This window comes from Phocoena phocoena, chromosome 13, assembly GCF_963924675.1.
Source record: "Phocoena phocoena chromosome 13, mPhoPho1.1, whole genome shotgun sequence".
NCBI lineage: Eukaryota > Metazoa > Chordata > Mammalia > Artiodactyla > Phocoenidae > Phocoena > Phocoena phocoena.
In genome coordinates, this window is record NC_089231.1 from 43,724,809 (window position 1) to 43,744,053 (window position 19,245).

The 19,245-nt window shown below is 39.5% G+C and overlaps 1 protein-coding gene across 1 annotated transcript in view; it reads left to right on the plus strand.

Annotated features, from left to right (window-relative positions):
* TRAPPC8 (trafficking protein particle complex subunit 8) overlaps positions 1 to 2,287 on the plus strand; it is an 87,559-nt gene extending 85,272 nt beyond the window's left edge. The window contains exons 28-29 of the mRNA XM_065889810.1: positions 1,001 to 1,090; positions 2,053 to 2,287. Of these exons, the coding sequence (XP_065745882.1) occupies positions 1,001 to 1,090; positions 2,053 to 2,287 (325 nt within the window). The remainder of the gene's footprint in view (positions 1 to 1,000; positions 1,091 to 2,052) is intronic.
* The last annotated feature ends 16,958 nt before the right edge of the window (positions 2,288 to 19,245 follow it).

Genomic DNA, 19,245 nt, shown 5'->3' on the forward strand with positions numbered 1-19,245 from the left:
ATTCGGTAGTCTTTGCTGTCCTCTTTTCCTTGTTAGAAGTTTGTGGAGGAGGTAAGGGCATAGCACCGGTACAATCTAAGAATAAGTCTTTGAAATTATTTTAGTTTTTGTTTAGGGAAATCTGTTATTTGCAGTATGGTTCAGAAAGTAAGAGGATATAAAATTTCTGAAAGCATAAAATATATTATCTGAGCAGAATTTTAAAGTTAATTTTGTGGGAGCTTATAGGATTACTTTTTTCTTTTTTACTCTCCCTTTGTTCTTTGTGTTAATAAACTATTTTCAATAATAGTATGTAACCATTTGTGCATAGATATGTTCATTTATTATGTTCTTGATTTTAAATCTGCACCAGTCTGTTCATTAGGTCCTCTTCTATCACTCCATGTCCTTTCTCCTATGCTTTAGTGATTTACTAATTATAAAGTGAGATCAGAAATTAGGTTAACTGAGCAAATGTGTCTACTTGAAAGGGCTCTCCTTATAACTTGCTGTACAGAAATAATTATCATATTCTCCCAAACTTGATGGCTTTTATGCAAATTTGATAGAAGAGCAAATGTCAGTTCTCAAAATTAAGTAATTTTCACGAAGCATAGAGAACAGGATTAGTTGTTGGCATTTTCATGATTTTTTATCTCCATTGATCTTTCTTAGTTGCAATTATTCTGTTTTGCATTTTGGGAAATAACCACCTAGAAACATTTTGGTTATTTTTTAAGATTAGCTTCAATAAATATAAATAAAATGGTTTTGTAGATGTATATATTCTGGTATCTAGTATTCAGGCATTGTATTAATATGTTTTACTTCTTGTTTATGCAAATAATTTGGCTTGAGTGATTTTAGAATTCAGTTTTTTTCCTTACTTGAATCTAATTGTTTTTGAGGAGCTTATGCTATTAGGTACTCTTAAGTTTTATTTTCAAGAAAGTGGGGTTTTTTTGGTTGTTGTTTTTTAATATCCCGCTAACCTTTTTTATTTATTTTTTTTCCACAGCCTTTGTTTAGTACCAGTGACTCTTTTACTTTCCAATTGTTCAAAGGCCGACGTCGATGTAATAGTTGATCTTAGGCATAAAACAACAAGGTAAAGATTTATTCAGGGCAAGTTTATTTTGCAGTTAAAGATTGATTTGAAAGCAATTTAATATTTTGAAATTATGCAAATAATTACCTAACATAGAGAAAGTTTACTCAGGCATGCCTTTATTTTTTTGTTTGGTATTAAGAAGTGTTAGAGAAGACTTAACGAAGATTGTCTTAGAATTTCAATATTGGCAAATGGAAAGCAATTTCCAAAAGCAGCAAATTATTTTGACCAGAGACGACAATTTTTATAAAAGTTTGTTGGTGATAAAGAACTCTAAAATTGAAAATCAGCAAGTTCAGGATAGAAGTTTTTTTTGTCTTGTTTTCTGATTTATAAAATAATGCTTAACAACAACGACAACAAAAATGCTGGTCCATACTGGCACTCCAAGATCTAGATGCTTTTCAGAATTCAGAAATTTTGGGGTTTTTAGAAAAGCAGTGTGAAGCGTATGCTGATTATTATTGTATAACACTCCAAACAGGATCTGGGTTAGCTGTGTGAAATCCAAACATTTTGTGTATGATTATGTGTATCATAAATTAATTTGCTAATGCCTTATTGGTAGACCCTTGGTTGCTTTCCATTTTTCAGTATTATAAACAATTTCAATATTATAAGCATTCTTATATGCACATTTATTTTTATGTATGGATAACCAAGTGGTTAAAAGCTCAGGTTTGAAATCAGGTTCCATTATTTACTAGCTGCTGTTGCGAGTGTTAAGTGAGATAATTCATTCTTAGCATTGTGCCTGGAACATAGTAAGTGTTAATAAATTTTAGCTATTATAGAAATTGTAATGTTAGCTATTGCCATTATTGTTATTAATACAGTTGGTGTCATAAAATAATTTCTAGAAATAGAATTGCTAGATGAAAGGGATGTGTTATTGGGACTTTGGGAAAAAATTTATGAAGAAAAAAATTCTCCAACTTACTACTTGCCTCCTCCCTTAGCCCAGAAGCATTGGAAATCCATGGATCATTTACATGGCTTGGACAAACACAATATAAACTTCATCTTAAAAGCCAGGAGCTTCACAGTTTGCAGCTGAAAGCATGCTTTGTCCATACAGGTGTTTATAACCTTGGAACTCCTAGGGTATTTGCCAAGTTATCGGACCAAGTTACAGTGTTTGAAACAAGTCAGCAGAGCTCCATGCCTGCCCTGATCATCATCAATAACATGTGATAACTTACAAATTTGTACTGAAATCCACAGGAATCAGTTTTATTTTACTGAATGGTTTTTACAGCAGTATTTGAAATACCTAACTTGTTTGGGAGGTTGGTATTAGATCACTGTAAAATACTTTTGATTTGTCAATTTGTTGATGATGCAAAGCACGTTGGACTGAGAGTACTTAAATTCTTTTTTTGTATTTCTTTAATCCCTGGTAATAATTTACATGCTCATAATACAGAATTTCAGCATATCCATGCACCTTATTAAGCCCCACTTAAAACCAGTGTCTAAGTCTGCTGTTACAACTTATCAATGGTATATGAACATTAGGAGATGATTTTGAGGAAGAAAAGGCCTTGTTGGCAATATTCCTGTTAAGCCATTAGTCTATAAATTCCAGCTTTACTGTGAAGTTCTATAGAGTGTTAAATACAGACTTTGCTGTCTTGCTTCACACAGTTCTCTAAAATCAGTTTTGAACGTTGGTTATAGGGTCTTCATACTTCAGTATCTGGTTGTTCCTATGGCTTATACATAACTTTGTAAAAAGAAGAACTTTTTTTTCTGATGCTTTGATTATAGTTTTGGAAAGAGTTTGACTCCCCCCCCATTCATCTCAGCATACAGTGCACTATTTCACAATATGAGATTTTTGTCATTTAAATTATCATATTCTTTATTATGTAACTTTAACAATTGAGATGATCTGTTTAAAATATAAATCTACTCAAGTTAATTAAAAATAAGCTTTTCAAAAATGTATTATATTTATAACAAATGTACTGTAAATAGAATAAAGACATGCTATTCACTGTATAGATTTATTAGATGCCTTTTTAAAAAAATTCTGAGAACTTAACATATTATTGAAAATGAATGTCAGCCAAGACTTCCCTGGTGGTCCAGTGGCTGGGGCTCCGTGCACCCAGCACAGGAGGCCTGGGTTCGATCCCAGGTCAGAAGCTGAATCTCACGTGCGACAACTAGGAGTTCACCTGCCGCAACTAAAGTTCCTGCATGCTGCAACTAGAAGGTCCCGCGTGCCGCAGCTGGGGATCCCACACCCTGCAGCTAAGGATCCCGCACGTCACAACTAGGACCCAGTGCAGTCGAATAAATAGATGGGTAGGTGGATATTTAAAAAAAAAAAAGAATGCCAACCATATTATTATAGCAGGTGCCAGATCAATTTCCTGAGAAAGCGTTATCTTTGTTTCTAAAAGTGAATGACAATCTTTGTTCCTATAGTCCTTGGTGGCCGTGTTATACATGAACAAATGAATTTTGTCTTTAAATGTTTCATGTCTGATACCCAGTTACAATTTTGGATAACCTTTTTATATCCTGGGAGAAAGGAAGATCTATGCTTATTGACCCTACTGTAAATAACCACATTGCAGACTCTTATGCTGGTTATGGCAGACTAGGTAATTTAGCCCTCCTGCTGGAGAAAAGTAAAAAGTCAGAACACAATAGAAGAAAATGTTTTACTAAAAACAAAGTGTTATCAATATAGTCTGTTATTAGAGGACCAAAATCCAGTAGAAGAAAGTCTAGAGAGATGATATTTGGGCCTACTTTGCCTTAGGTTTGCCCACTTAGGAAGAAGCAGCTGAGAGGCAGAGCGGATGTTTGACTTATTTTGAGACAAGAAGTATAGGTTAGGAGAAATAATTGAAACTGAAGCAAAGAGAAGAAAAGGATGGAAAATAGGCCAAAAAAAGGTAAGAAACCTGGATTCAGTGAGAAAGTCTTACGTATTTATTTGGAGTCCTAGAAAGGGGGAGAGGATAGGGCAGAAGCAGTATAGAATCTGAGAATTTTCTAAGATGGACAACAAGTTACAGATTCAAGTAGTTCAGTAAATTCCAAACAACATAAATGTAAAGGAACCTATATACAGATGCATCATAGTGGAACTGCTAGAAATCAAAGACAAAGGGAGAAACAGTCTTGAGTACAGAAGGCAAAACTTACTTGAGTGGTAGCAGTAATTCAACTGATGGCAGACTTCTCAACAAAAATAATGGAAGCCAGAAGATAGTTTCTTTCAACCCTTTGAAGATACCCTATTAACTGCTAAGCCCAAATTCTAAATGGCAAGGATACCTTTCAGAATGAAAGTGAAACAAAGACATTTTCAGACAAAACCAGAGAGTTTACTTCAGGTGACTCTAGGATAATCTGCCTAAATCTAAATCTTTCCACTCATTCTGCAAATAAGTATACAGATCAACAAGAGCAAGTGAAACCACACCTAGCTCGTGTGTTTAGCGTAACTAGACAATATTAACTTCAAGTTATCTGCACATGGAAAATTTAGCCTTAAATTCCAGCTGGCTATGTCAAGCATCTATGTCAAGCCTTTGTACAGAGTGGATGCAGGTGGGGAAGACCGGAAGCCGGAAAGACTCTGTGGAAAGGAAATAAGAGGACAGGGCTTAAGGGTGAGCTGAAATCACTCTAAACAAAGAAAGTCATCCTGACTGTAAAAGTACAAGACATCTGGTAGATCAGAGCCCTGGTGACAGGCAAGGCACTTGAGGCCTTGCAGTGGGGTCTTGTAGGAGCAGAAAGGAACGGGGTCCATTTATCACACAGCTAAGGAAATACATCCTAATAGGAATTACCTTATAAGTCGGCTACTTAGAGTGTTGAGTATTTTGAGGTTTGTGCACCCCGAATCAAGTGAAATTGTTCCATTAAAGCTTCATACCCTTAGGCCTGAGTTCCAGAAGACTCCATTAAAATGCAACTGCCTGTAGGTACCCTAATAACTCACTCTCATTGTCCTTTAAAATGTTAAGATTTGTCAGGCCGCCTATAAGAGTGAGGCAAGACTTGGAATGCGACACACAACAGTGTCTAGAAGGGAGGTGAGGGGAGCTGGTGGGAGGAGCAGGAAATGGGGAGAGGGGAAGGAGGAAGGGATAGGTTGCTGAAGGAAAACTTGGCCTGTTTCATAATCTTGCTTAGGGTCAACCCTATTTGGTAGTATTCCATTGTTCCTCAGGATTATCGGGCTGTAGGTTTTCACCTTGGGAGAAAAGTTTGCATGTCATGTGCCTTTTGTCCCTACACCCTGTGTTGTTTTTTTTTTCTAATTTATTTTTGGCTGTGTTGGGTCTTCGTTGCTGCGCGCGGGCTTTCTCTAGTTGCGGCGAGCGGGGGCTACTCTTCGTTGCGGTGCGCGGGCTTCTCATTGCGGTGGCTTCTCTTGTTGGGGAGCACGGGCTCTAGAGTGCAGACTCAGTAGTTGTGGCGCACGGGCTTAGTTGCTCTGCGGCATGTGGGATCTTCCCGGACCAGGGCTCAAACCCGTGTCCCCTGCATAGGCAGCAGCTTCTTAGCCGCTCTGCCACCAGGGAAGTCCCACTCCCTGTGTTTTTGTTTTGATTTTTAAGCTATGATAGATGTCAGCTTTCCTAAAACTTGGAACAGTTTTCAGTTTCTCACCTACTTGAGTATGCTGTACTTGGTGGCAGGAAAGGATGCGTCTGGTAACAGGATGTTTGTGAAAAGGCAAAAATGAGTGTTCTTTTTCACATGTGAACAAATGGTATGTCTTAGTTGAATTAACATTCCACCAGGATGTAGTATATAAAACAACGTGAAATCTTTTGAAGACTATTAATAATCTGTTGCTTAGAAAGTCTGCTCTAAAAATAACTTTTTGCACTAGAGAAGAGGCATTTGGCCGCAAGAGGGAACAATAAGGAATTTTAATGCAAAGCTCAGAGGAAGGGGAGGAGAGTGCTTGGAAGGGAGGCTCTTGTCCTTGAAGGAGAAGGGCTGTGGGCGAGGGGGTAGCTGCGGGAGCCCGAGCCCTGTGCCACTCCAAGGTCTGTTCCAGTCTGCATCCCATCAACCCTCCAGGGGAACTGCACGAAAGTGAGGCAAGATCAATAAACCCCGTTTTCCAGGTTCAAAAAGACTGACGATTCAAAGCCTGGGCGCAGAGCAACTCTTGTTGAGAGCAGGGGTTGCTGGTCTGCACCTGCCACGTCTCACGTGGGCATCTCTTCTGCTGCTCCACGCCTTCCGCCCTGCGTTTCCCTGCGTGTAGGGCAAGGTGGAGAGGAAGGTCACGTTTGGGGGCACGTATTTCTTTCCTGGAAGTTTAGGGCCATGGTTTGCAAAAAATGTTCAGCAAAGAGAGCAAATTTGAGAGTGAGAGGGAGGTGTAGTCACTGCTGAGGTGACACCATACACCTCAGATGGGACTGGAACCCACCATCTTCCAACTGAATCCACACAACTTGTCTGAGGACTTAATGAAGCTCAGGTTCTTTATGTCTCAGCGCAGAAGGAATTCAGCAAGCAGCAGAGTGATATGTAAGAAGTAAACTTATTGAGAGATACACATTCCATAGGCAGAATGCGGCCCCTCTCAGAAGGCAAGAGCGACCCCAGAATATGGGGTGGATAGTTTTTATGGGCTGGGTAATTTCATAGGCTAACAAGCGGCAGGATTATTCCAACTATTTTAGGGAGGGGAAGGGGATTTCCAGGAATACGGCCACTGCGCACTTTTTGGCCTTTTATGGTCAGCCTGGGAACTGCCCTGGCGCCTGTAGTGTGTCATTTAGCATATGCTAATGTATTACAGTGAGCGCATAATGAGGCTCAAGGTCCAGTGGAGGTTGACTCTTCCACCATCTTGGGCCTAATAGTTCTAACCGGTTTTTGTCTATCCAGTTTTTCTCAAGGGCTGTGTATTGTACCCTGCCCCCTTCCCTCTTGTCTCAGAAACATGTTCACAACACACAGGAGGGCCAGTTATTAATGTTCAGGACTTAGCTGTGAACCGACTGTTAAACACAGACACTACTGAAAAATCAAGTAATACTACCTAATGGGGAGCCCCTGCACATCTCCTCCCAATGCATTCAATCCCATCTCTTCCCAACTCCATGTTATCTGGCTCTGGGAGCTTGAAATTGGCCAAAGTGGGAACTTCGGCCTCTGGAAAATCAAATGCTGAACATCTGGGCTTGCTGTATTGATTTTTGCTGTTTATTCTCAAACTAAGAAAGTCATGCAGAAAATGTTAATGCAGGTTAAACTTTAAAGCGTTGCCTGCCTGTAGCAGGCAACACATTATGAATAGCACAAATAATTGAGAAGATATTCCTCTGGTGTCCAAAAACTGTTACCCAGGTCAGAAAAGTTGCTCATGTCATTGGTAAACAGGAGCAGATGTGCCGTCTCACTTTCCTCTTCCTCCTTAGCATAAACAAAAATATCAGCCAGCATCATACTGGAATTATTCTCATTTGTGAATCGGAACCCAGGTTGGTTATCCAAGAGCTCGGCAAAACTCAACAAAAGTCCTTTGTGAGAATCATTAGGCTATATGGAATTTGCAGTAAAGAGTATTGCATATATAGATTTTTTTTTTTTTTTTTGCGGTATGCGGGCCTTTCACTGTTGTGGAGCACAGGCTCCGGACGTGCAGGCTCAGCGGCCATGGCTCACGGGCCCAGCCGCTCCACGGCATGTGGGATCTTCCCGGACCGGGGCATGAACTCGTGTCCCCTGCATCGGCAGGCGGACTCTCAACCACTGCGCCACCAGGGAAGCCTGAGTATTGCATATTTTATTTTTGTTTGTAAATTATGTGCTACAAAGACTATATCAGTTAAAAAGAAGGTTTTTTCCTGGAGAGGATTTGATAAACATTTATCAGCACACCTCAGGGTATGAGCATAGACCATGAAAAAGTTAGTGTCCTGACATCCACGTTGCTCTTAGCCAAGACCTAAGGTGTCTTGCTGAATCTTCCAGCCATTAGGACCCCATAAAGCAGTGGTTCTCGAAATGTATGGGCATGATCATTGGGGTAGCTACCAGAAATGCAATTCCAGAGGCTACCTCCCCAGCAATTTGGTCTACCTGCCTCGATCAGTTTTTGTTGGTCTGGTTTGAGTGTGGAATCTTATTTTTGTTGTTGGGTTTTGTTTCGTTTGTTGTTTTTAGATTGTGGGGTTTTTAACAAGCCCTGACTCTGAAGAGAAGACCTGGACACCACACTTCGGGAAACGTTGCCCTGGGGAGCCTTAGAAGCACTGTGTCTAGCAGCAGACTTTTATAAAGTTTGTTTGTTTCTATCAAGTTTTCAGGCACATCATGGAAACGTTACTAGTCTTTAAAAGTTCTGGGTGGCTGGGCCAGTGTTTTAAATATATGCCCCTAAGACATGGCAAATTGCTCAAAGATTAATTTTCTGCTTAAGGGCAGTTGAAATAAAAATTGGGTTTACAATAACTCATTTGCTCAATTAGTTAAACACACTAAAGGCTGGGATTGACACTCAATCCCAGCTTGCCTGTCAGTTTTATTTCTTGGCCATTGATCATAACTGCTACCACTTACTAGCTTTTGGTATTGTCCGTTTTGCCATTCACGATGGTTAGGCTCTTTTGGACAGATATTTGTAGTCTCTACTAGGTACAGGTAGATGAGAGCTGTAGATAGGATAATTGCTGAAGTTTTCACCCAAAATGAGGCATTTTGAGAGTGAAAGGGGGCACTTTAACAATTAGGGTGTGTTCCAGACACGCTGGAGTGTGAGTTCATACTGGCCTCAGCTCTCCTCTTAGGCTCTCTGCTGGCTGGTATGTTACAGTGAATTCTGCTACACATACAAATACTGCATATTCACGAAAGTCGTATGGCTTATCCTTAGGTGTTTGGGGGAGCCCTAGTTCCCTGTTTTTTGGGCAGAAATGTTGACTCAATTCAGATGTGATGATGAGTGGCAAGATTCAGCTAACCTTCAGATTAGAATCCGGTGGCAGAATCCTCTGGTTACCTAATGCCTGGAACCAGGACTGAATTTTAGCCCTGGGCTAAGAATGCCACTGCAATGAGTGTAGGCTACTCGCCTAACTAGATTCCTAAACCCTTTTCATTCAAGTGTGAAGGAGCTTGTACAATATTTTTAGCCAGTACACACGTATCGTATCTTGAACACCACTTATATGTCCTTTATGTTGATTTGCAAACTTGTTAGTGCTAATATTTGCTGAGATAGCTCATATTTGAAAGGCTTTTGGTAGCCACTTCTGGATTATGGGCTGACCAGAGTTTTTCAAAGGCTATATAACCACTCCTGGGTTAGGTACTTGAAATGTTTTTTAACTACTCCTAGGTGGTTAAAACTAACTTACCTTACATATATATCACACTGTTTTTGGTGAAATTTTTTTTTTTTTTTTTTTTTTTTTTTTGTGGCACGCGGACCTCTCACTGCTGTGGCCTCTTCCCGTTAAGGAGCACAGGCTCCGGACGCGCAGGCTCAGTGGCCATGGCTCACGGGTCCAGCCGCTCCACGGCATGTGGGATCTTCCCGGACCGGGGCACGAACCCGTGTCCCCTGCATCGGCAGGTGGACTCTCAACCACTGCGCCACCAGGGAAGCCCTTGGTGAAATATTTTAAAGTAAATTATACTCAGTGTAACATTTGATTCCTAAGGTACAAGGTTTCAAGACAGAATTTCCTCTTATATCAAGAAGAAGTGTAGTAATAATGACTTGAATTTTAAATTTAAGCACAATATTATAAAACAGTATTTCCCTTTCACTGAATAGGATGTTAATAGGTATTAGGTGAAAAAGGAGTTCCCTGACTAAACAAATTAGGGAAATGTGGAATTAAATGAAATTAAAGAGGTTTCTTTATTGCTCATGTGCATTCATGGGGGGTTTCCCTAACATATTGTTAGGGACCAGCCAGTTCTTCCCAGACAAAGCATTTTTCATAACTGGTGACATGCTTTCATAACTGGTGACATGCTTGGTAAACTTTTTCTGCGAAGTGGCAGATAGTAGTTTAGGCCTTACAGGTCATACAGTCTCTGTTGAAGCTACTTAACTATTCCAGCTTTAGCGCAAAAGCCGCCAAATATGTGGGTGTGGCTATTTTTGTAAATACCTTTTTCTGTAAATAAAGTTATATTAGCTTTAGCACTGAATGACATTGTCAGCATATCTTGGAAACCTGGATAAGACTAGACAATAGAGGAGAAAGGAGAGGACCGATTGTAGGGAGAAGGGATGCCTCCTTCCTTTCTAAGGCAGGTTTCTTGTTAAAACCTAGCAAGTGATTCTTGAAACCAACTGTATCCACTAGAGGGCACCAGAAATGCAATTTTGCATCAGTGCCTTCCTATTTACATGTAAAATGTTGCAATTAGCATTTTATGAGGTAACACTTAGTGGGGTTGGGTTTCACATTAGACGTTTTTTTCTTCTGCTACAGAGAATTAGAATCAGACAAGTTAATGGTAATTACCAACCTAAAGTTACGATATTAACTCAGGAAATACCTCATAATTAAAACTGTTGCTGCTGCGCTTCCCTGGTGGCACAGTGGTTAAGAATCTGCCTGCCAGATGTAGAGAATGGACTTAAGGACACGGGGAGGGGGAAGGGTAAGCTGGGACGAAGTGAGAGAATGGCATGGACATATATACACTACCAAATGTAAAATAGCTAGTGGGAAGCAGCTGCATGGCACAGGGAGATCAGCTTGATGCTGTGTGACCACCTAGAGGAATGGGATAGGGAGGGTGGGAGGGAGACGCAAGAGGGAGGAGATATGGGGATATATGTATATGTATAGCTGATTCACTTTGTTATACAGCAGAAACTAACACATCATTGTAAAACAATTATACTCCAATAAAGATGTCAAAGAAAAAAAAAAAAAGAATCCGCCTTCCAATGCAGGAAACAGGTTCGAGACCTGGTCCAGGAAGATCCCACATGCCGTGGAGTAACTAAGCCTGCGTGCCACAACTACTGAAGCCCGTGCGCCTAGAGCCCATGCTCTGCAACAAGCCACAGGGCTTCCTTGGTGGCGCAGTAGTTAAGAATCCGCCTGCTAATGCAGGGGACACGGGTTCGAGCCCTGGTCCGGGAAGATCCCACATGCCATAGGGCAACTAAGCCCGTGCGCCACAACTACTGAAGCCCGCGTGCCTAGAGTCCGTGCTCCGCCACAAGAGAAGCCATCGTAATGAGAAGCCCGTGCACCGCAACAGAGAGTAGACCTCGTTCTCCGCAACTGGAGAAAGCCGGCGCCCAGCAACAAAGACCCAACACAACCAAAAATAAATAAATAAAATAAATACATTTATTGGAAAAAAAAAAAAAGCCACAGCAATAAGCCCGCGCACCACAACAAAGAGTAGCCCCCGCTCGCCACAACTAGAGAAAAGCCCGCATGCAGCAACGAAGACCCAATGCAGCCAAAAATACATTAAATTAATTTAAAAAAAAAAAAAAAACTGTTGCTGACTTTTCAGTAGTCTTTACTTCATTCAGAGAATCAAGATAGATGGATTTTCCTGAAACTTAATCTTTTCAGACATTGTAAAGTTTTATTGATCAGAAATTCATTTAATTTGTCATAGTGCAATCTAAAATGGAGGCTAAAATGGAACATTGTTAAATCAATGAAAATTCTGATAAAATATGTGGGTAAGAATTCTTCCATCCCTGCTTGGTGGCTATGGACACACCTCTTAACCTTTTTCTTTCCTTATATCACAGGATTCTTGTACGGTATGTGGTGAGATAATGGGTTTTAAAGTTCCTAGAACGTGGTTGGTGTCCAGTGCATGCTGGCTAAATCATGTGTTGGTGAGCTACCAGTGTACCTGGAGAATTCCTCCCAGCAGGATATGACGTTATAGGGCAAGATGACTCAAACCAGAAGAATGCCCACACATTGTGGAAAACGGGAAAACTTACCAGCTTAATTCAGTCATTTGGGCAGGTTTTTAAAGTATCGCACAGATACCCAAAAGTCACAATCTGGGGCTGTTAAGAAGAAGTTGGCTTGCATGATCTTTCAAATTTTGTAACAGAAGTTCCAATATTATAAACTGAAACATTGATTTCAAAATCAATATCAAGATAGAGATGTCAAGTGTAATACTTAAGTATTTTAGATATTTAAAGGGAGGTTGTAATATTTTCTGAGCAAAAATGTAAGGGGCTATGATTCGGGGCGTATGAATTTACTTGTGGATAATGGACCATAATCTCTGCAGACAAGACTGCCTTGGAAGATCTAATACCAATGGCTCCTAAGCCTACATGGATTTGAATCCACAGCTTTGCTCCTTACCAAATGCGAGACCTTGGGAAAGTAAAGGTAACTTAACTACCTTAGTTTTCTCATCTGTATAGTGTGACAACAATAGTTCCCATATGACTAGGTCATTGTGGTGATCAAATGACTAAATTCCATGAATTTCTTAGTTCAGTGACTGACTGGTAGTGAACACTCAATAATCTGTCATTTTTAAACATGATTTACTTAAATCCCATTTAAGAATGCTCTTTGTAAGCTCCTCTAATAGATGCCATTTCAAATGGCTGTATGAACCGTAAACCCATAATTCTATCTATAGCAGCCACCACACTATTTTAAGTTTCCAATTTTGTTCAAGATTATAGGCTTTATTTTGATTGCAGGCTTAGGCCTCATGCACATCAACTATGAGATTTGCTCCCTTCATATCATCCCTTAATACTTAGAACGGTGCGGGACACATGCTAGAAATTCTTGTTGAGTTGAATATAAGAATTGATTAAATTACCTTTTGTTTATTACAAGTGCAATGAATCTTGTGATTCGCAGTGCCAACAGGCAACAGCTCTTCAATGACTTTAATATAACATGTGTAATGCTTTATAAATGAGAAATATTCATAATCCTGGCATTTAGTTTGATAAAAATGAGCTTTTAAAACTGAATTTACATACTTGCATTCATATGAATTCATTTTCCTGTTAAAAGAATGGAAGAAAACAGCAAGAATAACTGAGTCTTTTATTCATGACAAAAAGTTTAAGGGTTTTAGGGAAGTGGAAACATTGGGTTTGCTTCTGTATTGTGCCTTTTTGCTAACATTTTCACTAAAAGTGATTTCAAGTATAGAAGTTCTAATGGGTCATTCGTTCAACAGTTATTAATAGGGTTTTGCCTTGGCACTGTTCTAGGTGCTAGCAAGACGATCCTGGCCATTGGCTGCAGTAATAGCTAATGTTAATTTAAAGATACAAATTTGAGGTGGGGGGGAATTCCCAGGAGTCCAGTGGTTAGGGAGCCACGCTTTCACAGCAGGGAGCACGGGTTCAAACCCTGGTCGGGGAACTAAGATCCTGCATGCTGCCTGGCGGGACCAAAAAAAAAAAAAAAAAGTATTTTTAACTTAAGTGTGGCACCCTTCAGACAACAACTATATGAATAGTACATTTGTGAAGAATCAGAATTTCATATTTGAAAGTTGCAGGAAAGTGTTTTGCTATGTGAATTTACTAGACCAAGCAATGAAATCTTTTGATTACATTTTTCAAGCTACTACCTTAAAATTTTTTGTTCACTTTATTTACATACTGTAAATTCATTCCTTTCGGTATACACTTCTGAGTTTTGACAAACACATGTAATCATGTGACTACCATCATGATTCAGAGACAGAAGAGTTCATCACCCTTAAAATTCCCTTGTGCCACCCCTTTAGTTTAGTTTCCTAGGGCTGCTGTAATAAAGAACCACAAATTGGCTGAATCACACAATAGAAATTAATTTTCATATTGTTTTGGAGGCCAGAAGTCCAAGATCAAGGTTTTGGCAGAGTTGGTTCCTTCTGAGAGCTGTGAGAATCTGTTCCGTGCCTCTCCCCTCCCTTCGGATAGTTTGCTGGCAATCTTTGGTATCCTTTGCTGTGTAGAATCATCCTGTCTCTGCCTCCATCTTCATATGGGTTCTCTCTGTGTGCATGTCCATGTCCCAATTTCTCGTTTTTGTAAGGACACCAGTCATTTCAAATGAAGGGCCCACCCTACTCCAGTACGACTTCATCTTAGCTAATTACATCTGCAGTGACCCCATTTCCAAATCAGGTCACCTTTTGAGGTACTGGGGAGTTACGACTTCATATGAACTGGGCGGCGGGGGCGGGGGGGACACAATTCAACTCATAACAGTAGCCAACCACTACCCCGACCATCATCCCTGGCAGCCACTGACCTGTTTTCAGGTCCATAATTGTTCCTTTTTCAGAAAGTCATATAAGTAGCATTATACAGCATAGACTCTTGTCTCTGGCTTCTCTCACTTAGTATACTGCATTTGAGATTCATACACATTGTTGAATTAATACCAGTTTTTGGAGGTCACAGATAAGCTTTCTATTAACAGTCACATTCGTGGTTTTACGTGAACGTAGTTTTGATTTTTTTTTTTTTGGTGAATTCCTAGGAGTGGGAGTACTGTGTCACATACTGTGCAGGTAATGTATGTTTAACTTGATAAGAAACTCCCAAATTGTTTTCTAAAGTGGCTCTACCAGTTGGCATTCTCACCAGCAATGAACGAGGGTTCTTGTTGCTCTGCATTCTTGCCAGCAATTAATATTGTCAGTTTATTTATTTATTTTTAAATTTTAGCCATTCTAATAGGTATGGTAATTCTTAGCTTTTTTTTTTTTTTGGCTGTGTCGTGTGGCTTGCGGGGATCTTAGTTCCCCGACCAGGGATCAAACCCGTGCCCCCTGCAGTGGAAGTGCAGAGTCTTAACCACTGGACTGCCAGGGTTAGTGGTTTTAATTACCATTTCTTCGTGGTTTTAATTAACATTTCTCTAATAGTCATCACTTAAAAATTTTTTTGTTAATATGATGGGTACCTACTGTTTGTACTGTAATAGTTATGCTGTATAAATCCTGTCATCTTTTGATGTTTGAGGACTCTCTTTGTATGTTTTTGCTTATAAAGAAGATCATTGTTTTCATTAGAGGTTTAAACCTTGTAATATATCAAGGAGCATGTGACTTAATTCTGCCATCATGCCTTTACTCTTAGCCTCAGTTTGATGCGCTTTCTTATTTCTTGGTTTCTTGCATTGAAATATAGTATTTTACCTTAAAACAAGTAAAAAAAATCCAACAATTTTATTTTGTCAAGAAAAAAATATGGTTTCCCGAAGCGTCACGAGTGTTACTACCTATTAAAAAAAGCTAGGTTACAATATGCTTTCTAAAATTTGAATGATTTATGACTTCTAAGCCCACAGGAGTTGGTTGTTGCTACTATTTAAATACAGATTTTGAAAACTGCGTGATGTTTAGATTATATTTATGGAAGGTTACAGAAGAACCAAGTCATGGTGGTTGCCTCTAGACTGGAAAGTTGATAATAGTGGGACAGGAGTGGGAGGGAAACTTGCTTTCCACTCCGTATTCTTTGTCGCCATTTATATTTCAAACTAGGCAAATATCTTTATTTTAAAAACTGAAATAACTAAAAACATAACTTGAAAGCTAATTTCCAACTTTTAATTAAGCAGCTGTGAGTAGGGAATCATGAATTTACATATTTAACACCAAAAAAGTTAACTTTTTAGGTTTCCTCAGGAATTTGTCATTGGTATGAGTGTAATGATAGAATTTAGAATTATCTCCTGAAGGAATGCGTAGTATCAGTATTTACCAGTTGTTGCTGTTAATGCCTGTAGTTTTCACATTAACTAGATTCATAATAATCTAGTTTTTTTGCCTCTGACTGATGTTTTTGGATCAATTCCCCTTGTTGACGAGGGAGTGGCATGTTCTCACAGAGATTCTCAAGAAGTACTTTACATCACTCATGGGCAAAACATGTCCCATTTCCTCACACAATGCTCAGTTGTTTCACTCTCTGAATTACCAATAACCCAGACTCTATGTGTAACAGAAGCTCGAAGGTTTGTGGCATTGGCGGGTTGTTGTCTTGAAGCCAGCCCTGTAGCAAGTGAAAACTGAAAACCAGACATCTAGGTAGAAGTCCTTTGACAACCCTTATCCTTGGGCATCATTTCCCACTGACCTACTTTCACACAGTTTCCATCTCATCATCTGGCTCCCAAACCTGTCTCCCTTTTGCACTGCCTCCTGAAATGCAGTCTTCCTGTCTTGTGTAGCTGTTACCTGGAAAGAGCAGGACTTCATAGGATGCAGCAGAAAACAATTCTATTCTTTTCCCTCCCTCCCCCTGCCCCCAACACATGCACCCAAACCCACCCAGACACATTGAATGAAATGTTGGTAACTCTTTCAGTCAATGTGCTCCTGTCACTTTAAATCTTAAGAACAGCCTCGATTTCAATAATTAAATTTTCTAAGCACTTTAACAACCAGCATTCTGAATGTCATAATGTTAAAGCTCTAGCTTTCTGCTGGGAAGCCTTAAATTAGGGAGGAGGGTGGCCGAATCTCCCTTCTTCTATCGTGGGCACTGCCTCTTCTGTCTCAGTATACCTGGCTGCCTCGGAACCTCCCAGAATTTGTCCTCCCTCCCTGGTGCTGTGGGAATCTGGCATTGATGTCCTGTGGGCACTCTGGTCTTGGTAGCTGTTTAAAACTCATTCTCAACGTCTTGTCTTTGTGATCTTGTATCTCTCTGCCTTGTGCTTTTGTTCCAGAGGGGTTTGGTTCATTGTGTTTGTTTTTTTATCTGATGGGTATATCAGTATCTTTGGTTGCATATTCTGTCTGCTCTGTGTCAACATTATTCTGATAATTTTTCTTGTCGTTCCTTTTTCCTTGTAGTATTTTTTATATATTTTCTAGTCCAATTTCTAAACCTATCTTTAAAAGAAATGAGTTCCACGACTTATTGTTCCCATTTGCAAGAGGCCCATGGAGAGAGGGTTGTGTATGTTTGATATCGTTGTGTCCCAGTAGTTTCCTTATGATTGAGGGTTTTATATATATATAGAGAGAGAGATAGATAATTTTATTATATATATATTTCTATAGATAGAGACAGATAGATAATTTTAGCCTTTGCTATTTTTTAGCCAGCTAGGATTAATAGCTGCAGAAGTTGTTGCAGTGTTGCACTCTGTCTCACTGCAAGATTTTTCTTAGAAAATGGCTGGTCAGTGTAATCTCTAGTTCAGCCCTGCCTTCTCTGCTTTTCTTCAGATTCCTACTCAGACAGGAGAGACTGTCATCTTGACTTTCATGTTAGAACACCCTTCTGGTTTTCCTCAGACAAATCTGATGCTCCGTTTGTGTGTCCTTTTTAAGCTCGTTTTCCTTTCTTCAACCACTTCCACAGGCCTAATTATTTTCTTAAAGAGTGAGCTGGTTTGGGCACAGAGTGAGGTTTCCATTAAAAGGGGGGGCTTGATTCTACTCCTGTTTTTTATGTCCACACTTCCCTGGGATTTGGGGTTAATAAGCATAGAAAATCATAGGGAAAGTGACCTTTCTCCTGCATTTTCAGGGTGCGTAATTAAGCATTTAAAAATCAACAGTGCTCAAGGACTAGATGAATTAATAAGAAACACAACAGAGAAATTGCTGTATAATAGAAAAACACTCCAGAGAAATGAGATAAAATGAATTTAAAAAATATTCTTATATAATAAATGCTATGCTTTAGAAAGTTATTATTTTGTTATGAAAAACAGAATTGTAGACTCAAGGAAAGTTAATTAAAATCTAGGAAATGTCTGTTAGTCTAAAATGAATTGCAGTTTGGGGAGATTCAAAACTCCTTGTTAAGGATCCTAGATCACCCATGACATGCATGCCACGTGTCCCTATAATTGATGAATCTTGTCATTTAATTGAGGTACAACTATTCACTTAGCCAAAGCTAACTGAATTTTTAAATAAATAAACAGACTCAAGCCACCAGCAGACAAAATATTTATGGAAGTTATCAACTTAATTTTTAAAAAGGATCTAAAAATGCAAAATAAACTGTATTTGATTTTACAACCCCCCCCCAAAAAAAAACTCCTTGTTAAGTTTAATATTTAAAAAATTGGGACCATCTGCCTAGCAGTTAAATTTTTTATGATGCATATTTCATGTTGAATCAGTCAGAAAGTGGATAACTGCAATTCAGGTATGATTTAAAAATAAATGATTATTGCTAATGTAATAACCTAATACAATTAATGTAATGTAGTAATTCCTATATTCCTGTATACAGGAACTTGGAAGGGGCTACTTTATATAAACATTCATCTGCCTATTATAATTCTTTTAAAATGTAAATTTAGGTCTACCATATAGGAATTTGGAATTGGATACTTTTCACAAACACACATTTGTCAGTTATAATTAATTTAAAATGTAAGCTTAGATCCACCATTTTGAACATGTTGATCGATCACAAATTTCTATCTCTATTAGCCAAAATTTCTCTCTGAGCCGTAGCCCTGGACATTTGACCTCAGCATGTTCTGAGCTCCCCAACCCTCCCAAACCCTGATGCGCCTACCAACTTCCTTGTCTTGGATGTGGCACCACCATCAGCCACATCAAAGCCAGGACACGTAGACTTGTCCCTAAGTTTTTCCTCGCCCCCATTCTCCACATCCAATGAACCGCCATGTCCTCTTGATACTATCTCCTACCAGGTGCATTTGTCTTCCTTTCTCCTTTTCCCTTGCTACCCCCAGACTCCAGGCTGCTGTGATGGCTAGTCTGGTTTACTACAAAAGTGACCTAATGTGTCTAACCCTTGTGCTACCCCACCTCCAATCCAGTTTCCACATTGCAGCCAGAGTCTCTTTCTAAAGTGCAAAGGTGATCAAGTTATTTCCCTGTTGGACCCCCTTCATTTTCCAAAAAGAAAATCTAAACTCCCAGCAAGCTCTTCATTGTGAGTTTTATTTTAGCTGCATCTCCCACCCACCTCAACCTTGCACTCTGTGCTCAGCTTTCAAAAGGACTTTGAGCTTCTCTAATGCATTGTGCTTTCTCTCACTTCCAGGTCTTTATATAAACTCCTCCCTCTACCTGGAATGTACCCTCCCACTCATGCCTTCAGGACAAGCCTAGCTGTCCTTCAGGATTCCAGTTAGATCTCTTCCCCAAAGGTCCCCGAAATCCCAGAAGTAGTTCCCATAGCTCCCAGTGGGCTGCCTACCGCATTGTGTTATACA